Source organism: Epargyreus clarus, unplaced genomic scaffold (genome assembly GCF_041222505.1).
Source record: "Epargyreus clarus isolate Ecla_fem2 unplaced genomic scaffold, WU_Ecla_fem_2.2 ptg000003l, whole genome shotgun sequence".
Lineage (NCBI taxonomy): Eukaryota > Metazoa > Arthropoda > Insecta > Lepidoptera > Hesperiidae > Epargyreus > Epargyreus clarus.
The window spans coordinates 15,302,364-15,327,084 of record NW_027332211.1 but is presented as its reverse complement, the minus strand read 5'-3'; the positions used below and the strand labels follow the sequence as shown (position 1 = coordinate 15,327,084).

The 24,721-nt window shown below is 34.3% G+C and overlaps 2 protein-coding genes across 10 annotated transcripts; one reads left to right on the top strand and one right to left on the bottom strand.

Moving 5' to 3' along the window:
• The first annotated feature begins 83 nt into the window (after positions 1-83).
• Positions 84-9,694, top strand: LOC140755248 (major facilitator superfamily domain-containing protein 6). Of its 2 annotated transcripts, none has more exons than XM_073090492.1 (13): positions 84-570; positions 642-805; positions 1,265-1,461; positions 2,081-2,192; positions 2,271-2,470; positions 2,577-2,830; positions 2,905-3,159; positions 3,357-3,501; positions 5,939-6,090; positions 6,277-6,456; positions 6,784-6,926; positions 7,399-7,620; positions 8,991-9,694. In XM_073090492.1, the coding sequence occupies exons 1-13, from the start codon at positions 267-269 to the stop codon at positions 9,216-9,218; spliced, it is 2,556 nt and encodes an 851-aa protein (XP_072946593.1). In that variant the 5' UTR covers positions 84-266; the 3' UTR covers positions 9,219-9,694. The 2 variants fall into 2 exon arrangements, with proteins under 2 accessions (XP_072946593.1, XP_072946601.1); XM_073090500.1 differs by having other exon boundaries at positions 8,971-9,109.
• Positions 9,541-24,359, bottom strand: LOC140755265 (apolipoprotein D). Of its 8 annotated transcripts, XM_073090509.1 has the most exons (7): positions 24,206-24,339; positions 22,909-23,068; positions 14,992-15,064; positions 13,725-13,853; positions 13,246-13,376; positions 12,546-12,730; positions 9,541-10,787 (listed from the first exon to the last, which is right to left on the bottom strand). In XM_073090509.1, the coding sequence occupies exons 4-7, from the start codon at positions 13,851-13,853 to the stop codon at positions 10,645-10,647; spliced, it is 588 nt and encodes a 195-aa protein (XP_072946610.1). In that variant the 5' UTR covers positions 14,992-15,064; positions 22,909-23,068; positions 24,206-24,339; the 3' UTR covers positions 9,541-10,644. The 8 variants fall into 8 exon arrangements, with proteins under 8 accessions (XP_072946610.1, XP_072946627.1, XP_072946620.1 ...); XM_073090526.1 differs by lacking the exon at positions 22,909-23,068 and having other exon boundaries at positions 13,718-13,853; positions 14,921-15,064; positions 24,206-24,347; XM_073090519.1 differs by lacking the exon at positions 22,909-23,068 and having other exon boundaries at positions 13,718-13,853; positions 24,206-24,347.
• Between the last annotated feature and the right edge of the window lie 362 nt (positions 24,360-24,721).

Genomic DNA, 24,721 nt, shown 5'->3' with positions numbered 1-24,721 from the left:
AACATCCCCACCAATCGCCGTGACACTTCTTAAACGAAGGTAATTTGCTATTATTTGTAAATTGGCGTCCCGCGACGTCCGCTGCGGCCCGCCCGGCCCGCAGTCGCTCGGGAGCACGGGACCCTCCCTGGCTCTCCCGCTGCTACCGAGCAACATCGTCTAATCCTTATATAAATAATCGTCACACCACTGACTGCTGTGATTCGAGCGCCAGTCGATAAGATATAGCCCGCGTACGAACACCGGCGTTGATTATGATAATGTGAATGCGCGAACGGATCATGGCAAAGTCTCTGGACGATATCTCGAAGAAATACAGCGAAGACGACACCACCATGGATGACGACAGTGAGGAGTCATCCAGTTGCATCAGCCGGATGATGGTGTGGTTGAGGATCAATCCGAACCTTATTATGTTGAAAGTGACTCTCTTTGTGATGTATGGGGCGACGGCTTCCCTGTTGCCCTATCTGACGATTCACATGCAAAGCATAGGACTTACTGTGCCTGAGATATCTTTTGTTTACTTAGCATTACCATTCACAACGTTTCTAAGTCCGCCAATTACTGGTAAGTTAGAGGTCAAAATATATGAAATATTTCTTGTTACAAAAGTCGTAGTGTGTGTATATTGATTTTAGGATTTCTCGTGGATCGTTTCGGGGAATACAAGCCGGTTGTGATAACGGCGTTGATACTAAACGCTGGCTTCCATCACTCTTTGCTGCTAATACCTCACCAGGAGACGCCGGGAGTGATACCATCGGCGTACGTAATGCGCCACCCCATCGATAAAACCGTTGAGGTATATAGTATAGGTATCAAGCAATTGTTTCGAAACCAACACTAAAGGAATTGGCCCTCGTTACGTAGTTATAAACTTAGCTCCTGTCCTCTAAGAATTTGAGCAAATCGGTGTCATCCGGCCCCAGGACGAATTAACAAGTAGTGTCATAACGTGTGTCTGAATTAGTTAATAGTATAAAGCGAATTTATGCATATTACCCAGTTTACATTTAATTGGTTATGCGCTATAAATAAGATAATTTCCACAAATCATCATAAATACTGCACAATAACAAGTCAATGGAAATATTATGTACCTATATGTTATATACCTATAACATTACTGTTCGAATTAAAAAAAAATCTCATTTTATTAAAACTAATTTAACATAGCTTTTGACAATTATTCCTTTCGGATGTTTTGAGTATATAAATTTCCAAACTTATAGGTGGTATTTGAAATGGAATTGTTTTTTAGATTTGGTGGAGTCCTTGCCCTAGCAGAGAATGTCCGGATGAGGATGAGCAAGTAGATTTCGTTTTAGATAGATGTGTTGATCACTGTATGCTATCGAAACCCACGGAAAGTCCAGTCAGTGATACTTCTGACGAGAAGGAACTCATTAACATCCATATTACACACAAAATTCATCCTCCAGATCTTACCAATAGCAGGTACAGTATTTATGTTGCTGGTAAGATGTATTTCTTGTATGTTGTGTTGTAATGTAAATAATTATCATTATTACTATGTAGTAATAAAATGCGTAATCATGTATCAAATTTAGGGAATAGTCTCTTAATATTTTATTTCAAAGATATGACATGAAACGTAATAAACATTAATGTGAAACGACATACAAAAGCTGAAAACAATGAAGACAAGAACCGAGCCAACTTAGGCGTAAAACAAATAATATCTTGATACATAAACAACAATATTATGTAGAATGAGTTTCAACAGTCAAATTATTAGATTTGTCTTTGTTTCCACTCAAGATAACTGTGTACAGACGGAACATCATATTTCTCTCATAATGTTTGAGTAAACAATTAAAAAAGTCATTACATTATATTTTAACGTTTACTAAGCCTTCCTAATAGCCTACTGTGCCATTGGCTGATAAACATGATACAAAGAAACTTTCCTTATGTATGGAATGTAACGTTCTTATTCCGTCTGTATATAAGTGTACAATAATTATTTTTACTTGGTTACTTTAATCGATTAGAAAAAAATATTTTTCTGTAAATGGAGTCAGGATAAGGTTCTTTGAATGGGATATGGTTTCAGCTTCCTAAATATGACTGATGACGAAGATTACAATGACGCTGCATTCTTCCTAATTGAAGTCCACGACGACTTGGGGGAGCCGAAAGAACAACTTGGCATTGAAATGGAAAGAGTAAGATAATAAACATAACAGTCAAAATTTGATTTTTTGAAACTAAATGTATTTTACATCCATGATCTTTTGTTTCAGGATGATAATGACACTGTAACAGACTTTAGATCAAGATTTGGTGAAAAAACCTTAATAAATCATGGGGTTAATATAACTGCACTCGATAAAGAGGACCTTAGATGTGGAGGACTCGTCATGTTACATAATATGACAAAATTGGCTCAACAACGCTTGGAAAATTTATCTGCTGACTGTATGGTACAGAAATGTGATTTCAGGTATAATATTGATATTTAGTACCTGTAAAATGCATTTGGTGATTAACAATGTATATTCGAAAAGACTGCAACTACCAAGTGCTTACAGATAAAATTATTATTACAGAAAAGGCGGTCCGGATATCTGCCCTCCAGATTACAAGGAAAGTGACGATAAAACATTTTATATTTACTTCTTCCTGAGATTCATGGGAACTATTATGCTGTCTGCTGGCGTCACAATCATGGATCCCATAGCCTTGACAATGATTCAAAAGTATGGCGGTGATTTCGGCAGGGAAAGGTTATTTTCAAGTATTGGAATGGCGATATTTTCTCCCATCACGGGCATGCTTATAGATATGAGGAGTAAACAAGTTGGTAAGTAGTGGCATCTTATAATCGTTATCTTTAATGTCAATACCGTTGTAAATGTTTACATCGGCTTGTTACAGGGTACACGGACTATTCAGCGGCTTTCTATACATACGATGTCTTGCTATTAATATCAGCTGTAACCGTGGCCGTGATGCCACTTGGAGCCAAACTACCTGCAGATAACTTATTACACGACTTAGTTAACATAATCAAAATGCCGCACATAATTATTTTTATCTTCTTCCTATTCGCTTTGGGAAATTTTTGGGGATTCATTGAGTCGTACCTGTTTCTATATTTAAAGGAATTGGGAGCACCAAATTTTTTACTGGGTAAGAATTTTGATCTCTTAACTTCATTATTTACTTATTTTGTTATTACTACTACTATTATTCATTCCACGTAACCAGTTACAGTTGTAACTGAACAGATTGCCCCATTTAATTCTAGATTATCTAGACCCTCAGCGAATTCCTTGTTGCGCTCATTACGCGCCGTATCTATTATCTCAAGTGCAACTAATGTCTAGGAATAACCGTGACCGTGGGCACGTTGAGCAGCATCCCGTTTCTGTACGGAGCTGATGCCATCACCTCCCGCATCGGCCACGTGAACGTCATCATCGTCGCGTTCTTTTCCCACGCCGCCAGGCTTGTTGGATACTCCTTCATTGAGTAAGTGTTGTTATGTACACAATTTTACAGTTATGCGCGGCCTTACAAACTTAGTAATTTTGTTATGTTTTTATGAAATTGAAGTAGTACTTGAGCTTGCTGTCTACCTGTTGTTAAATAGTTACTTTAGATACATTGCAACCATTGAATTTTGATATGGACCTTACCACACCGTTTAAATCAAAACATACGAGCACAAGGCAGAAAATTGTGTAATACCTTATCGACCTTTTTGTGATTGCATGACGTAATAAAATTAAATTATTCCAATATTATGAGAGCAGGATTCAGGAGATTATTATAAATGAAGAAAATTGCTAAGTAAAATATAATGACGTTTGCAAGATTGACCTACAGGAAGATCATTTCCTTTTGAAATAAAAGTCCTCGTTAGTAGTTATTTACATTCGTGGATACTTATGTATGCTTGCAATTTATTATTTTGATGTGATTCTCTAGTATGCTGGAGTTTGTAATTTTCAAGATGAATCATAGTACTGCAGAGAATCATAAAACAAGTAATGACATAACAATAGCCTACTTATCAGATAAGGCTAGATGTGTACTAATACAATTGTAGTAACAATGATTGAATGATGGTCATGACATGTGAGAGACATTGTATGCGTTTAGTAACTACGCTGCATCTTATTTACTTTGTCTACTATTTTGTTAATTAAGTCTTTGTCACGAATAATTTAGAACACACTCGAAAGGAACTTATTACTATTTCACATACACTTATCGTGTTATCATTGTAATTACGAGTATATCCTGCTGCTTTTGTATTTACAACCAGATTCAATTGTTCATTTCATCATTATCATGTTCATGGAAATCTCATGGTTAAAATGTTCTCGCTTTAGACGAGCTCAAAAGAACGCTCGAAGATTTTAGAACTCTCGGTTGTTCGTGTATTATCATTCGTCATCAGTGCATGTAGTATCCAGTATAAACAATTTGCAAATTGCAGTATACACGTAAATAATGCTAAATTGTTTATACTGCTGGTTAAGTGCTGCTTGGCTCCCCTTGTAGCCAGCTCCTACAACGCTGATCTTATTTATGTAAGGCACAATAATTGGCCAAGTGCGAGCTGAACTCGCATTCATAATATCTATACGTATTTTTATTATGTTGGGTTTTTGTTGTCATAGCGGCCATAGCAATACATACTTTTTTAAAATTTCAAGTGGTTATTACGTTTCAAGACGATCGTAACCGACGGTCAGACGGACAGACGCACAGACATACAAACGACCGGACGCATAGACAGCGGAACTTTAGTATAGTCCGCATATAACTGCTAGTTTGCTCTGAATATACAGAGGTAAAAGTAGAGCTCATTTGCAATAGATTTTATCATTAAGTACCCTAGCCGATAGTGATTCGTTTTTGAGATATTCAAGATTTTGTGTTTTTATTTCTATATACGATTTCAGGCAAAAAGTAAAATGCTCCGAAGTGAATGTCTTATTTTCATCCTATTTTTGAGCATAATCTTATATCTAACATCGCAACACTTCCTTAAAATGACAATACGTTGTAGTAGTACTCCTAAACTTTACGTTATAGAGGTCAATTTGCTAGCGTTCTAAAAAACCCTTTTACCCCTGCAAGGGAATGTATCGAATTTTCAGTAACTCTGTAGAAATGAAACGCGTCGCCATAGCAAATTGTATGACTATACCTGCTCGCAACAACTTCAGAGCGGACTAGCAATTTGGCGCGAACTATTATAGGGTTCCTTCTTTACCCTTTGCGCATGAAACACGGAAATTATGCCATTTTAGCTTGTCGCCTATTTCACGACACATTATCTAGACATAAGTATGATATCTTCAAGTGTGTTAACATACCAACTGTACATTAACCATGTAATCTTACGCCGGCTTTGTTTTGTCCTTTTGAGTTAAAAGACCATTTATTAAGGTAACGTATTTACGGTGTTAAAGCATCATTAAGTGTATGAGCACAACGAAGTGGTGGGCGGCCATTAACAGTAAACGCAATGTGGGTAAGTCTTCCGTTATCTACAGTTACTTTTGGAACTACTTCTTAAGTCGAACGTTATTTTTCCTTTCATATATCGTTACGTATTAGTGTCTCTTTTTCCTAGGTACGTTTTTTCTTCAAAAGTAAGAAGGTTAAAATTTGAGCTGGTTAAGTTGTTTGTAGACTTCACAATCTTTGGAGAATATTATGTTTATACGTTTTCTCTAGAATGTTGACCTTCGGTTAAAGCAAATAATTAATTGTAACACGCACATTACGTAAAAACAAAACGATACCGATCATGATCGAAATCGATTGCTTTGGATTGAACCTAGAGCCTATTGCGTGCCCGGCTTGTACACAACACCGGTAGTTGATGACTCAATTTATACCATGGGAAGTAATACAATATTAGTTATAAACAAACTATTATTGCTCACAGGAATTCCTGGTGGTGTTTCCCATTCGAAGCGATGGAGTCATTGTCGGTTCACTTGATGTGGGTTGCAGCGGCTACGTACTGCGCGATGCTGGCTCCCAAGAGCTTGCTGGCGACGCTCATCGGAGTCTTGGGAATGGCGCATTTCAGTCTTGGTGAGATAGATAAATATTATAATATAAGATTAGATTCGATTTTAGAAGTTAAGCAGCAGATTTTTTTTTCTAGTGATGGAAGCCTAAAATTAGAATACAATGTAATTATTTTGTAGTAAAAAAATCAAACTATTATCGCCGATAGACAATTTAGTTTTTATCACTGATTTTATAAATATTTTACAGGTAGGGGAAGTGGGAGCTTTGGTGGAGGACTTCTGATCGCTTCGTTAGGTACAAGAGAGGCTTTCCGGTACATGGGGCTAATAGCGTTCCTTGGGGGCGTTTTGTATGGGTTGCTGCATTACTTCTGGTTGAGGAAAATCAAGATGACTGGAATTCACGATGTTTGTGAACCGGATACTGGTAAGATCTACGTATAATTAGGTGAAACTTTAAGAGTGACTAACAAATACGATGTGGAACATGATTGGCCACTTAATATTATTATGGGACTATAAGTATATAATTTTGCAAGAGATTTCGTTATTTATTGTAAATGAACATTTAAAAAGATAGGAACCTAGAAGGATCACAATATCTGTAAATCTTTGATACAATATCAGTCGACTATAGTTTGTGGACGAAAACAAAATTTTGTTCTTTTCACAAGAGCAAAAAAAATATATATTATATGTATGTGACAATTACGTAAAAAAATCTTTAAAAGTTTTAATTATATTTGGTCTACAGAAAGTGGTGAGGGCGACAAGCTGAATGGGGAACCGTTACGTAAGGACGCTGAAACAATGGTGTCTCTCGAGCGGCTGCACATGATCACGCGATTCAATCCTCTCGGTTCACTGCACTCCTTGTCAAGAGGCTCTCGTGCTAGGGTAAGATCTTTTGGACTTTTCTCCAAATTGAAGTATAAATCGAAAAGCTTATCTGATTATAATCGGTCGTAATTTAGATTTTGTAATCAACCCCTAATACCATTGAAATTCTGATGTTGGACACAGTTGAATTGCTGCCTCTTTGTACAATAGTGGAAAAATTGTCTGCCTTACCTTAAAGGGGGTAATCAGGCTGGTATTGGCTCTGTTTATTGGCGGAGAAGGACATCAGCAAATGTAGTTAACCTGAGGAAATTTGTCCGCACTATTAAACGTCGTTAATAGATATTTACCTATAGGCTCAGTGAATACATCAGGTGGAATTCATGTCTATTTTGTTTACTAACCTGATCCACCTCAAGATATTACTTCACACGATTTGTATTTAACTATTCTGTAAAAAATATTCAAGTGACCAAAATAGAGTTTCGGAAAATTCTTGACACCTTATCCATGGCATAACTGTTTCCAGCTTTCCCAAGGCGACATAAACGAGCTCTGTAGAAGCCGGAGTGGCAGTAACAGCCAACGCAGGTGCAGTAACATCGAGATATCACCGAAGACTCCACAAGGATCTGCGTCTAAAGTAGACTTGCTCCGGTCTGCGCTAGAAATCAGCCATCAACAAGCGAAGGGGCATATCTCCAACCCCGTTCTGTCAAGCCCTAACAGACCAACGCATCATCCTTATAAGGTAATAAACATAATATATTGATGTGAATACAGCCAGTAGAACTTCCTTGTGTCACAAAGTACCGTCTTAATTGAATTGGTAGTAATTATGAGTAATGTATAACAACGAGTACAGTACGTGGGTACAACTTCGTCGCAACATGTGTGCCAATCGTTATGGGACTTTCTAATAAAATTACAGCATCCTCATTTTTTTCCAATGATCAATGATCTACATTGGAAAAAAATGAGGATGCTGTAATTTTAAAATATACAATCAAAATATTTTTACAATAATTTTTACAAACATTTAAATGTTTGTAAAAATTATTGTAAAAATATATATTTTTTTAAAGTTATTCAATAAGTGCTTTCCTGTTTGCATGTTCTTAACATTAAGAGGAATGTCCTTGTCTTCTTAAGAAATATGACCTCAAGTAATTTGGATTTACATAGGTACATACTTAATGTACTCGTATTAAAAATGAACAGCATTAATACAAAAACTTTTGCCTCCTCAATCCCATGAACTAGCATATATGCTATAAATGGTTCAAAAACATACAACAAGGACCTAGGCAAGGGTTTAATTCGTAAATACATGTACTTACTAGTACCTATTTTGGTTAAATATCTCACTCTGTTACAAAGTTGCATTTATATTTTAATCATATTCTGTGTTACTCGTGACGTAATGCGATATCAACTTTTGCGCTAAAAATAAATACATCGAAATGGGGATATAAATATTGTGTGTTCATTAAATACAAAGCAAATATCATGGAACCTTGCCTTACGGTTTCAGTGAATCCACTATTTGCGTATTCTATCTAACGAGTAAGTCTGCGACGTAATGCAAATTTATTGTACCCGCTGATACGAACACCGGTGGCTCTAAAAACGTATCAATTACTCGTATTACGTAATTAGGGTTTTTAGGGAAATTCTGTATGTTTAATTACTTTTACTCGATTTGGATTACCTTGACGGCGCGTACTGTAGCGGTCACTATGCTGTTCTGACAATCGGAGGTTCCGGGTCAGTCCGGCATTTAAAATTTTTTAATTTACTTTATAAGTACATAATTTTCACGCATATTCCCAAGGTATGTGTGTACCAAGGTAGGTAATGTACGTACATTTGTTAAAAGGTAACTTTGGATTGTTCGATGAATGATTTATAATGTAACGCTAGAACTTTGGTCACATTTTACCCACAGTATCAGATCAGGCGGCTAGCCAAGTTGACATTCTACAGTCGCTTGCGCTAGAAACGTTATAGACACGCTAAAATGTATGAAATTACCAATGGTGATGAGAAGGTTGTAAACCGTAAATTAACTAATTAAATCGACTGACTGAATCAATCGTAGGTAACGTTCCGTGATTACAGCTAGCGAACAGCGCGCCGAAGCTCACACAACGCAACAACATCTCCCAACCGGCGCTGGCGGAGTACGACACGCGGCGCCGGGACTCCATCCCCGAGGAAGTCGACGAGGACCGCCTGCAGCCCCTGCCGGCCAAGACCAGGAGCGGAGGCCTCCCTCCCCCTCCCACCTACGACGAGGCCACGAGAGAAAAGAGGAAAAGTTGGCACTCCGACGATAATCCCACTTAGATATCAAAACTGTTTTTTATTTTCTAATTTTAAAGATCTTAACTATAGATTCGTTGAACGTAAAGCTTTGTATTGTTTTTTATTTAATTATTCTTAAATTTAATGTTTACTGTTAAGTTTTAGATATCTTCGCAACTAGTGACTAAAACTATTTTGATACAAGCAAGCTTACTCCGTTTCTCCTTTCATCTTTTGCAGGCGTGACGTAATATAATTATGTACACTACACACACAATTTTATTATTATTTTAAATGTGCATTTTTATTTTTTACTGACAATTGGTACGTTAAAAGATTTTTTGCATTACAATAATGAACACAGTTTTAATTTATTTCTCTTTTATTTCATTATTTTAATCTAATTGTATGTATGTTATGTTTATTACAACAAGTCCAATAACTCGTTACTATACTATACTATTGAATCTGATCTAAACAATACCAATATAATTAAAATCATTTTCATTCAATAACTGGTGGTTTGTTTTACTTTACAACTCTTTCGCAGATCGCAAGAATTTATTTATCATCCATCCATCATCCATCATCAACCCATTACTGTCCCACTGCTGGCCACGGGTCTCCTCTCAGAATGAGAAGGATTAGGCCATAGTCCACCGCGCTGGCCAAGTGCGTATTGGTAGACTTCACATACCTTTAAGATTTTTTTTATAAATCTCTCAGGTATGCAGGTTTCCTCACGATGTTTTCCTTCACCGTTTAAGCAAGTGATCATTAATTTTTAATTAAATTTATTTATTTATCAGTTCACTAAATATAACAATGAAAATGCATGCTTATCGTCTAAATATTTTAAATTAGTACCAATTTTCATAAGCACATTATAAACTTTTAATCTAAATTAAAGCAAAAAGTTGGTCATGAAAATAGGTACTACGTAACCCTTATCATAAATAAATGCAATAATTAATTACAATATACATCCAATTTTAAAATACAGTTCAATCCATTGGCTTAAAAGAAAAGTGTATATTCTACAGATAAAGTTATGAATTGATGATATTTTATGTTTAATGAAATTGATAAGATTTTTGCACGTAAAGGCAGCCTATAAAAGATGATAGTGAAATTTAAACCTGAAATCCTATTCAATCTTATTTTTTGTTTTCCACTAAGTGTTAGGCACACTTAGTGTTAGGCACATTTCTCAAATGATCTATGTGTAAATTTACGTATTTTAAATAATTTCACGAGCGCTATTGTATTTCTACATACTGTATAGGTACGTGATTCATTTTCACAAACAAACTTGAATAACAAATTCAGATATTTCTTTAGTCTGCGCGACACAATATAAATTTTTTGCCATCCATAGCACTCACCAATGCCATTATCTTAATAAGACTTTGAATATGAAGATTTTTAGTAAATTATCCACAATAACCGCATTTACTGTTTTTGTATATCAATATTCAGTATCTGGACAATTGCTTTGATCTGTCCTCATGAAGTAAACTTTATTAATGTTGTTCTTCTCTAAAGCTGTGTACGCTTTTTCGATAGTTGATAGTGGAGGATGCCTCTCTCTAGTGAGTATCCATGCGTTACCTGAAATTATAAAATACTTAGGTTACTTATAGAATTACTGTTTTTTTATAATAAAGGAGTAGCGGACGATCATGCAGTCCACCTGATGGTAAGTGGCTACTGCCGCACATGGATACCTGTCATCAATCCCAGATAGGATTAGATATTCCTACCTGAGGTCGGCCACAAATGCGCCGCTACCCCTGAGAACTAAGCTGGAACGCCTCGGAAAAGTATGTCTCCCTTACTACACCCTTCACAACGAAACACAGCAACGCCTAACACTGCTGTTATTAGGCAGATATAGGTGTGGCCGTTGAACCACAAAGGGTTCTAAATGCATTTCTGATTTAAAATTAATTAATTTATAAATCTTTGTGTCTATAAAATGTTTATAAAAAGAAATTCTCTTGAAAAGTCCTGGCTACATGATATTCATAAGTTCTCTACCACCACTTTTTATGAAATGACAGGTGTAAGGTGGTTCCTTATAAATGTTTATTTATATATTTGCTAATTAACGGAACTAACCGTATAACTTATAATATATAACTGATAATAAATAAATAAAAAAATATACCTGACTAACATCTAAGGTCACCATCTTAGTTTTCAGGAATTGCTAAGAATCTGTGATCAGCTTCAAGTAGAACCCTTGCTTATTTGGGACTGGTTACAACTGAATGATAATGTGGGACAAGTTGGGTTTCAGTGTCCACTTCTAATTAGGTGACTTATGTGCTAATTTGCTACTTTAATCTTATAAAAAAGCAAGACATGAAAACAGTGAGTTAAAAATAAATTTATAGCAAGTTCATCTACATAATAACAAGTATTAGATGTTCACAACATTCTTTGGACTTTTTATTTTATCCAGCTATAAATGGATCAGCTTGTTGGTGCCTAGCTCTGAAACCTGACTCTTGAATAACCTGCAGTAACCTTTAACGAGGTCGGGCGTTTATGGAAGACAAAATAAAAGCCTTAAACTCTACTTGAACTATAATGCAAAAGCAAGATGTAATTTAATAACCAAGACAGTGCACTAAAGTACAAAGGACTGCTTATTTCATAACGTTGTTTTTTTCCAGCAGCCGCACACGCAAAACAAATAGAGTGCGCAAAAATATTAAAGAATTAACAATATTGGTAATAGAAACTAAAGTTGTTTTTAATACAGTTGGGACTTCTTGTTTCTGTTGATATATTTGAATCAAATAGTACGTATTGTACGTCCGTATAAAAAGTTTGGTATCCCTCCAAAAGTAGCTACTGTAAACAGTGGAAATTCAGGATTTCATTTCAATTTATCTTATAATTCGAATTACAAATATCATTTATTGTTGACGAAACATATTCAGAGTAAGTAATGTATGTATGTGGTATGTACGATAGGTATTTCGGATGAAACTTCGTGCCTAATGGAATGTTAATTTTCGTTCTTCGGATTAATGTAGAATGAACGAATACTGATAGCCTAGTGGTTGAAACCCAACCTATCGATCGAGGGGTTCGAAGTTCAAAATCCCAGGCATGCACATCTGATTTGTCAGTTATGTACTTATTAGAAATTAATTATCACCTGCTTTAACGGAGAAGGGAAATATCGGGAGGAAGACTGCATCCATGCGAGATCTTAAAAAAACTTCTCAAGGGCATGCGAAGTTTACCAATCACTGGGGCTGCGGGGTGTACCTAATATCGCCTAATCCGTCTCATTCTGAGAGGAGACTCGTGTGCAGCAGTGGGACAGTAACGACGAATGAATCCTGTTCTTACGTGTATGGAAGATCCCGAAGTCATAACAGCTCCAAACCACAGCGTAGTTGTCGTAGTCGGTGTCCACGATCCAGTAGGGTGCGGCGATGTTGACTGGCAGCGACGGGAACCGAACCGACAGCTTGCCTTCGTCCGACCGACTCACTTGCATCGCTTCACCCTCGATCTCCGATTTGATGCCAGTTCTGAAAAATTATACGTCACGATTAAATATTTCACTATTAATAAAATAGAGTAGTTGAAAGTAATCGTGCTATTAATAAAATATACTATTGAACGTAATCGTGCTATCTTTAATTACTCGACTGAGGAGGGTAATGTCTTGAATGGATCTTGATGAATTGGATCCGTCAAAATTGTGGAAGTAACCATATTTTTTTGCTTTTATATTAATTGCTAGTTACCTATGTAATTAAATATCACCGTGGCTATTGTAGACATCCTGTATTCCTATACGTATGTACTATATTTTCTTTTGTGTCTAACTTTGCTAATTAATTCGTGTTTAACATACTTATACATATTTGGCTCCAGTTTCTGGTTTAATAATGAAAAAATCACAAGTGTTAATATATTTCATGTAAATTAACTAATGTTACTTTGGATGACTCAAATTAGTATTTTATAACGACATTCTCGTATCTTCTAACTAAATGCCTAATTAAAAATAATTACAATTCTAAAATAAATTAATACTTACAAACTACTGAGTTGCTTGTTAATGACGCCTATAATTCCATTGTCCTTTTCGACATATTCAGCTGTGATGCACCGACCGCCCAACTCGAATATTGTGAAGTATTTCTCGGCTTCGAACCATTTACCCAAGTACTGTAAATCATAGAATTCACATTAAGCCCAGTGCAAACATAAATATGGGAGTAGAAAATTAATGTGGTATTCATTGACATGTCATGGTCTAGTAAAATTAGTTATGAATCAAAAAAGGAATAGAACATTAATATTTCTACCGAAATCTTTGTTATTAAATGTGACGACACTACCGCCACACCTATTTTTAGTTATATCAAGAGCACCATAAATCCTTGCCTTTTGGATGATTAAGTTTATCATTAATTTATGATAAGTTACGACACTAACATGTGGACCCCATTTATTCCTGGAGGGCAAGGTTCTATTACACAAAATAACAGATTGAATAATGACATAACCCCATACCCGGCTTGGATTAAAGTCAGGCATTGCGGCAACATCCGGGCAGACTCCGGGGAAGACGACTTGACACCCACAAGGCCTCAGCGTGAAGAATCCTACCAGAAATACGGCTATTGCTCGAAGAACCGACATCTGGAATGCATGAAGAATAATCATTTGTTATGTGATCAAACGAGAACCTAAAATATTGATGCCACTTAAGTATTAAACAATGAATGGTTTGGATATCTAGACAAAAAAAAATCATTTCAAATATAGTTTTGTGTTACGAGTATAAGCGATTAATATTTAATAAGAGAATATAGCAATTTTCACCCTATCATCCAGTATTCCATCTTACACCACTAAATTGTACTCAAGGACTTCATTGGGAAAAGTGAGACGGTATGTCCCGTATTACTTTAATTTAGAAACAGAATATTCCAATAAAATTAGGAAAGTTTATTTGTAAAATGCATGATGTAAATATAAAGAAACAATCATGCATTTTGTCTTAACTTTACTACGAAATTAGTATTATAAGTTAATTTCTTTTTTTATAATATAAGAGTAGCAGACGAGCATGTAATCTACCTGATGGTAAGTGGCTACTGCCGCCCATGGACATCTGTAATGAACCCCAGATAGGATTAGATATTCTTAACTGAGGTCGGGCACAGATGCGCCGCTACCCCTGAAGACTAAGCTGGAACGCCTCGGAAAAGTCTGTCTCCATTACCACACCCTTCAAAACGGAACACAGCAGCGCCTAACACTGCTGTTATTAGGTAGAAATTGGTGTGGCGGTGGTGCCGCCGAAGTCGAACCACAAAGGGTTCTACCACCTTCAAGAAATTCAATAGAAATGTTATAATTAAACACTAGTTCATTATTAAAAGAAAATATTATTCTTCTCTTCGTTGATTCTTTTCTGTAGTTAACTACATTTAAGGCTCATGAGTCAAACAGGCCACAATGGAAAGCAGTCGCCTTCTCTTATCTCTCTAAATTCGTTGAGCTATAGCACTTCGATGTGTTTCAATTTGTATCATTTATTGCAATGTAATCTTAAAGGTTACTAGCGAGTGTGATCGGCAATGCACCGGTCATACAACAAATATCAAATATCACCCTTTAATCCATGTCAGGGGTAATAATGCAGGTTAATGGTCAAGTGCCGGTTAGGCCGGATGAATGTGATTACATACTTCGATACTTACTTTACTTAATCCGATGTTTTGCTTGGTTCTTTTTATCAATTTTTTGTTAAACGTTAGGTGATAGTGAATACCTTTTTAATGTTGATAGAGGTTAGTGTTGCGTGGGCTCGCCTTCTCGCCTAGTCACGAAACATGTATCATAGCCTAGAATTTTTGGGATTGCATCAATTAAAGTGATTTTATGTAAATTCAGGTCTTTTGTTGATATCAGATCTCGATGAGCTTTCGGTTTTGGAATTAATATATTGATATTTGATTTTAAAATCGTAATCCTGATTCCTGAGGATCCTGATGAGGTAAATGTGATAAAATTGTTTAAATCGTGTATTATCATAGGTTCTTGATAATTGTTCAAAATTTTAAATTAATCGGACCGTTCAAAGTGGGTAAAAAACGAGTTCAAAGATTCCTTTACATACATATATACAGCTACATATATATAAAATGGAGAATGGTTTTCAACAATATGTTTTTTGAATAATAATTAAGTTTAGTTTCCTTCATCTCAGTAATCAGATTATAAAGTGTGTAATAAACATCCATTAAACCTAAGAAGAATATCTCCATAACATAATATTCGCACGAAATTCGAATAACACGCAATCATAATGTATGCAAAAAATAATTGCGTTTTAATTTTTTAAGTACAATATTTTGTAGTATTCAAGGTCTATAGCGTCAGCATAGATTAGTAAAGATACTTCGCCGCCTTGAAATTGAATGAAGCCACAAATGGCTTATTTTAGTCAGTTCTTTTTTTAAATTCTTGACAAATAAAAACATTTTTAGAGAAAATTTACGTATAAATAACTAATATTGCGTAATTTACGTAATAAATAAACAATTATTTCAAATAATTTAGGGAAATTTTAGCACGGAGACGTGGCAAAACTTTTTTACGCAACTGTTTCAATTCTCAAAATTGGGTACATTTTCTTGTTAGGAGTGAGTAATCTTTACTAATCTATGAGCGTCAGATAAAACAATGAAATAAAAAATGAAGTGTTTACTTACAATGTAAAATAATATAAGGGTTTGTTACATTTCAAAAATACAGTGTCTGCTTATTTCTACAAAGCATTTTAGATACCTGAATTGATTTTAATAAATTTTTTACATAAAGTTTACTTTAAGTGTAAATTTAATAAATGTATACAATAAATGTAAACAAAGAAGTGTTTTTTTTCCAAATCTTAAAAAAAAATTAAAAATACTTTAAATAAAAATAAAACTGCACGATGTTGCATGAAGAACTGCGGGAGGAAGCTATATGAATATATCGTGTGATTTATGAATCATGTAGCACTACATATGTGAATAGTAATTGTGACCTTAATAATATGTTTCAGAATTGTTTTTTTACTTCTAATTGTTGGTAGATAGAGCTATTGACTATGGATTTACTTATAAATAATTAAATAGGTGGTCTAGTTATTTAAATTAGATTAACGGAATCCATCATGTTAATTTACATTAACCTTATGTTACAAACGGAAACACATTCATTTTGTTTTCTATTAAAACAATTGATGCTTAATTGATACGTTTGATTGTAATAAGTAGGTACTACGAGTACTTGTACCTATAAGAAAATAATTTTGGAAGGTTCTGAAAGTACGCCTCCGATGTTTAAATAACCATTTCACTGAAGATCTTACATATTACATACATATATTACTAGCTGACCCGGCAAACGTAGTGTTGCCATATAAATAAAAAAATGTTAAGGGGGAACAACCCTTATCATTTAGGAGTATGAAAAATAGATAGTAGCCGATTCTCAGACATACTGAATATGCATATAAAATTTGGTGAAAATCGGTAAAGCCGTTTCGGAGGAGTACTGTAACATTGTAACACGAGAATTTTAAAAATAAGAAAAAAAAAAACTTATATAAGAATCCGAAGCCTTTACGTTTTTTGAAGAGATGTTAAAAATAATACGAGTACGTTATTTAAACTTATATAAGAATCCAAAACCTTTACGATTTTGAAAAGATGTTAAAAATAATACGAGTAGGTACGTAATTTGATAAATAAGTAATTTAATTATGATTCAATAAACCACGAGGATTCTGAAAGGGTCTGTATTTAAATTTCTGCATTTTAACTAGGATATTACTATTATTATTAACGTATATTTTTTCTTAACGTTGTAATGAGCTATGAGTATGAAGAATAATGAGTGTTATTAAAAATAGGTACAGCTACAAAACGTGAATAATCACGCACTTAGAAGTTTTTCGCTACACTGTACTTATCTATGGTCTTGTTACTTATATCTGCCTATGCTTTAAAAATGACTCACAGATAACTAAAACTATTCCAATATTTGTTTAGGAGCGGTTTTATTGTACATACTTTAAAAATAATATAAGAAACCATTGCGGTATTGAATATTCTGCTTAATATAGGCATAGATTACTAAAGATACTTCGCCGCCTTGAAATTGAATTAAGCCACAAACGGCTTATTAGTAAGTTCTTTTTTTGAATTCTTGACAAATAAAAACATTTTAAGAGAAAAAATTACGAATAAATAACTAATACATAATAAATAAATAATTATTTCAAATATTTTAGGTACATTTTAGTACGGGGACGTGGCAAAACTTTTTTACGCAACTATTTCAATTCTTAAAACTGGTTACATTTTCTTGTTAGGAGTGAGTAATCTTTACTAATCTATGAATATAGGTTATATTATGTGGATAAGTACATAAAATACTTACGAGAAAATATTCTAGGCCTGTTAAATATTAATTTATGTTAACTTGGATACGGTTTTCCCGGGCAATGCTGTCTCGTCTTTTCTTGAAAGTTTTTTCTTTGTGTAATAACTGTTACTACTGAAGCCTTTTATTGTTCAGTTTTAACAGATTTTAATATTTTCCAGGAGGATTACAAGGTAGGAGTTTTTTTGATTTTTAACAGTTTATTGTATAATACACGATTCTTCTAAACTATCGAAGTGATACAAAACTTTAAAATAATATTTGAAAGTTTACCGTTATTTGAAATTTTCATGTCTGTGACATAACTACCTCAATTATAATCAAATTGTTTAAAGTTTTGACGTCTCGTGAGGGTAACGACCCAGTAGCAGACGGCAATGAACCATCAATACAAATGTAAATGGGGTCCAGTTGGCCTGAAGGTAATTTGTATTGCTACACTTGTTCAGGGTATGACAATGCTAGGTTACTTATCCAGAATAAATAAACGCTTCACTCTTTACACACTTTACTTTGTTTTTATATATGTACTGTAGAAGTAGCAGAGAAGCACGCAGTCCATCTGATGGTTACTACCTACTGCCGCTCGTCGACATTTGTAATTAACCCCAGATAGGATTAGATCTTCATACCTGAGGTCGGCCACAAATGCGCCGCTACCACTGAAGACTGAGCTAGAACGCCTATTAAAATTTTGTCTCACTTACCACCCCCTTCAAACCAGAATACAGCAGCGCTTAACGCTGCATTCATGATTCCGAAATAGGTGTGGCGGTAGTGTCGTCGGAATCGAACAACAAAGGATTTTACTACCTTCAAATAAAATAAAAAATTAAAATAAAACGAAATAAAACTACTACTATATTATCTACTCTCAAGGCCAGTCTAAACTATAGTACTTGTGATCTTCTTCTTGTCCTTAAAATATTTTAAAAGTGTATTTGGATTATTTAAAAGGCTGAAATGTTATTGTATGTTAATTAATTTAACCCTAATATTGTTCACAAATCACAAGTAAGATCTTAATTTGTAATTAATTTATTTATTTCATTGTTTTACAATTCCTGTAAGTTATTCACGTTTAAGAATATCCTAGTATTACAGATTAAGAATATAGGTCTAGGAGTTACCTTAATTTGGTTTAAAGAGTATGCAACATATGTATACGCCTACAATGATCTTTAGAGATAAATCAAGTAGTAATAAATTTGTGTGTAAAAAGATATGCTTAAAAATGAAAATACGTAAACGACATTCACATATTCGGGTTGGAACTTTTAATAATAATTTGCACTTAAACTAGCAATATATTTTTTACCATTAAAATATGTCAAAACATCAAAGTCAGTGTCCGAAATTCGAATCCCGGTTCCAGTTTTAAGAGCTTACAACCATTGCAATATTACGGCTTGAGCTTTAATTATTTTGCTATTAGCATTAGAAATGCCGTCATGGTGCAGTAGAACCATCCGACGGTGACCGTTCATACAATTGCAGAGTAGAAGCGCAGTTACTAACGGATGCAATGGCATCTATCTAGTTTTGCTTGCATCCTGGCATGGTTACGGTATCGTGTAACGGTACTGTGTGACCTAGTGGATAGGAGATGGCGATTGATTGATTTCTATACATACCTTTTATATAGCATAAGACAGCACTAAGACAGACGCTACCTGATGGGAGTATCTTTGGTTATAAGTAGTTCAGTTCGGAAATTCTTACATCGAAAGATGGATAATCGGTTGCTTAAATCTGGATTTGACTTGTGTTTGAGATGTGTTTGAAAAATGTCTGAAATGATTTAGTCTGGGCCGGAAGATCTGACCTAGAGCCAATTTTTACAAGATTTTATTTAACTTGCTTGTTACTTCGTATGCAGATCTGTGAGGGTCATATCCTGCACAATTTTTTTAACATTTTTGTTCAGTTAAATTCAACCGATTGAGCAAAAATTTGTAATACACATTTGGTTTAGATGATAATGTATGAGCTTCATATCTTTATAACTCAAAAATAGCGTGTGCCACAAAAAAGTGCATATTTTAAAAAGCTTATTTTAAACATGAGATTATTATTTAATCATGAATTAGATTTGATCCTTCTATTTACTAAGCCACAAGTCAAATTTCCATTGGTGTAGAATCCCATTGTGATTATAGTATTTGTATTTAAAAGAAGTAACTTTATACGAAAGACCGTCAGAATCGGTTCGACCCTATTCAAGATTACTATGTTCGTACAAAAAGAAAAAACAAGATTTTTTAAGTTATTTATTTTATATATATATTATTTTATTCTGAGCTGAGATTCTTATATATGTATTATTTTATTCTGAGCTAAGAAAATATAACAATTTTAAAAATTAATGTAAAAATTTCATCGCAGTTGGAAACAAGTGGAATTAACCACTTTTCCTCATAAGGGCAGCGTAGGTTCATGAAATTATAGTAGGTACCTATTTGCGGAGACAGAGGTAGATTGTGGTGTTATTATAGTGATTATAACAAGAGTTCAATTATATAGCTGGCATATAGTATTATTAGCAACTGCATGTTGCTATGTATAGTTAACTTCATTTATAAATTAACCTACATGTTAATTAACTTAAATTGCATCTGAGGTGTTTCAGTGCAAAGGAAATCCGCGGTTCCGTATGATACCTAATAATTAGAGCATTTTCTTGTTGAATTACGTTCACATGTCTATTTGAAACAAGTTTTACGATGTGAGATAGTATCTACTTAGTTTAATCTTTTGTAACTTTCCTGTTAACTCTTAAAAATACAGCCGAAAAATTCAATTTAACCGTGGTTTCGTCGGATGTAATGTAAAATAAACTTTTGTACGACTTCGAAATTCCATTGCTATAAGTAAGCTTCAGATAACTTTTTATTAAATCTCAATACAGCATATTTATTAAATATACTCCCGTCTATTAAATTACCTACCCAGAAATAATGTTGTGGCATAAAATTAAATACGGCTACTAGGGTTTCAATTTTCTTTCGCTCATCATTTGTATCTTGTACCAAGGCTGCATGCACAAGTAGTACATTACATTAGCGTTTTCGTGCTTTTGAAAGCAGGTTAAGTAGCTAATCCCATGATGTTGATGCAATCCTTTTTATTTTTATTTCCCATAGTCTTTCAATAAATATAGAGGCTTAGAACAGAGAACCTCAAACTTATTTCGTCCACAGCCCACTTTATCACACACTTTGTTTTTAGCAGCAACCGAAATGCTATGTTCCGCTTTGAAGGGTGTGTGTGGGGAGGGTCAGGGAGAAATACTTATCCGCGGCGATCCAATTTATACCTCCAATTTATACCTAAGTAGCGAAGTACCGGTGGCCCGTCTCAGGTAGGAATCAAATCTTATTTGTGATTGATTATTTATAGATGTCATTGGGCGCAGTAGTCGCTTACCACAGCTGCACTGCTCGTTTGTTACTTCAATCTTATATATAAAATTCTCGTGTCACAATGTTAGTTACCTGTGTTAGTTACCGTACTCCTCCGAAACGGCTTTGCCGATTTTCACAAAATTTTATATGCATATTCAGTAGGTCTGAGAATCGGCTACTATCTCTTTTTCATATCCCTAAGGGATAAGGGTTGTTCGCCCTTAACATTTTTTTTATTTATATGGCAACACAACAATTGCCGAGTCAGTTAGTATTATATAAAAAATCGCATCAACCACATGCTACTCGTTATGCAAGGTTAATTAACTTCCTTACTTCAGCTATTTGAGCAGATCATTAGGAACCTCGGACTCGTCAGTTATAAAATGTCAAGTTCTTTACCAAAGTTGCTTTCCGGGAGGTAAAATTTTTTGCATATTTCTCCATTAACATTATTTACAGTAATGACATAATAAAAATGATTCTAAATGTTTTTTTTTTATATTGAACAAAAAAATTATATTTCATTGGCAGTGTGCAGTTAAATTATCGAATTAACAAAATAATATGTAATCCTGATAAATGCCTGATAAATGGCCACCGAGGGCGATTTAGTGCGATAAGAATCCCACATAACCCCGTGTATTTCCCACGGCATGAGGTACCTTTTGAAGGTTTCCCCCTCGTAAACAAAAAAAAGGTAGGTTTGAAGTCGAAGCTAGCTATTCACGAGGACTAAGTTGGAATGCCTCGAAGGTGTCTTGCCGCCATGTTATCTTTCAAAGCTCAGATTTAGCTCTCATTAAGTAATTGAAGCCGGCCTAACTGGAAACGCTTCGTGTGGTGATAAAGCAGTAAACCTCGCATCGGATAGGACATAACAACAGTAGTTAAAATAAACCAAACACGTTAACTCTCATTATGCCTAGCTTTAATGAAGCTAAAAACATTATTAATATGAATAATACTAATATTGTTCTATTTAAAGTAAGATGAGTTTTAGGTCTTCCGTATTTAACTGGTAAATAAACAAAGGTCACGACTTATATATTTCATAACATACGGCAATGTCAATACTTCAATAGCAATCAATTCGCACATACGAATGACTTCAAATCTATCTTATTGCGAAATTGACTTCATACTTAATTTGTGAATTTTTCGTCACAATCACATGCAACCATTGTTATTTGTATCAAACTAAACGTATGCACAATCCTCCCGGAAATGTATCTTGAATAAAATAAGAGCGCAAAAACCAAGTACCTAAATAACATAAAAAAACTTACAAAATGAAACTCGTTCCGGGTGATCAAAGATCGACTGAGTGATTATAGAACTAAACTGCATGAAAGGGAACGGTCCCGTGCATATCCATTTATTTACAAACTTTTACCCGCTTGCGGAGAGTAATGTTTTCCAAGCGTATGTATACTTGACAGATTTTTACATATGAGGTGTCCTTGGATTCGTCTAAATTGTAATGGTGACGTAGGCTATATTTTTAAGCAGTGTTTTTTTTGTTTTTAACACGCTTTTATTAGCTTGAGTTGTATATATGTATGTACGTAACAGAGTAACGGAATCTTTGAACCTGATTTCTATCCACTTTGAACGTTCAGTTTAATTCAAAATTTTGAAAAATTATCAAAAACCGATGACAATACACGATTTTAATAATTTTGTACCATTGTCCTTATCAACATCTTCAGGATTAACGATTTTCGAGGCCAGATTGTTCGAGCGCCTTAGAGAAAGTTCATCGCAAGTTACTAGATTGATTTTTAGCTCTGGAAAATAATAATGTTATTTCCCTATAACTCAAATGTACTGAAACATATTTATAATACCATCTTGTAGAACGATTTTTAGGATTCCGTAATCAAAGGGTTAAACGAAACCCTCCGCTGACTGTTCGTGAGTCACAGGGCTGTATCTCTTAAACCGTAATAGTAACCGTAGTAGTAACCGTATACTTGATTTTTTACAGACGATGCATAATGATGGTTGCTATAACAACAAATAATAAAAATTAATAAAATAAATATAGTTCAAAAAACTAAAAATAATAAGACTTTATAATAAAAGCGTGTTTTTTTAGTTTTTTGAACTATATTTATTATAATAATTAGATTTCTCATCTGAGAGCTTAGGTATATATGAGCGACAGTTCTTATCGATTACCGTTAGTCAGCGATCGTCAGCGACTGTTGCCTACGAAACTGTCGCTCGTGTGCTATGTCCCAAAGTGGTCACTGCCGCATAGCGACATCTGATACAATCTACATATTCTTGAGTATTGCATAACATAACCGTTGTAAAATAAATGTAAACAAACAAAAACGCGCGTCGCAATTATGTTACCCATATTTACTATATATAAATATCAATGGTATAAAATTAAAAAAAAAAATACTTATATAATTTCCGGTAAAATATCTATAGGTATGTTTAATACAATATTTGTAAAATTATTTAAATTTGTATTGTATAGCAAGCAGTTAACTTATTTGTTGGCTCTTAAAATTCCAGCAAGCGAATAGAAAACAAATATATATTTTACGACAAATGTTTATACAAATCTGTCAATCAATACTTAAAGTATTTCTCTGCCTTTATTGTGGTATAATTTATATACATAACATAGTTATTTATTTCTTAAAACCAAATCAACATCACGTCACATCCAATTAATTAAAACCAGTTATAATTAATATGGTAGTGTTAAGGTTTTTTATTCATATTACGGAAATACCAAACAAGTATATTATAAGTAGCACTCAGGGATACATTTCACCTGGTGAAGGGTTCCCGCCGTTTAGGGGAATCTTTAATCGACTCCAAATAAGATAGTCCTGCTTGGAGTCAGTCATTGATGTTACTACCCCTAAGAAGGATCAAAGCTTCGTGTAAGTATTTTGACATTGCCAATGAACGGTTAGGTATTTAGAATCATGCAGATGATCATAATAGTAGTGACCACTTAACATCAGATAAACCTTTAATACTTCATAAAATAATGCTACATAAAAACCTTATGTACCTCACGTATAATTTTATGAAGCGAAATAGGAAAAACGAAATACACTTGAAAACATTTTATCATTTTAATGCTATACATCCTATGAATAGACATTTCCGACTCACCTTCAAATTTGAATCACAAGCACTTATTAGCACTTCGGTAACAGAATAATTTTATACTGTATACAAAAATACAAACACAGCTCGGCCAGCCTTGTTAGTGGTCAAGAGTCGACTGCGCCGCCGCCGGTAATCTTGTAACGGTCTAGGCTTCAGGGAAATAATTGTTGCATACGCCTAGGATATGAATAAAAAGGGTTTTGAGTAATTAAAAAGTATAAAAAATAAAGATAGTAGGGGGGCTCAGTAGCTTGCCTTGAAAGAGACCTATGTTCTATAGAGCAATGAAATAGTTTAGGCTGGAGAGAAAGGAGAGATTACTCAAATCTGTCATCAGGTCATAATTAGGGATCCGTATTTTTATATAGATTCGCTTTGTTAATTATCAGTATTTGTTTTATTCATATCATACATAGTTTAATAGTATTTATACAACATTAGCATAAAGTAATTTGGCTCTCATTCGTACCTGGTGATAACCTGTAAATTACATCACAAAAACTTCAAAAATAAAGTTTC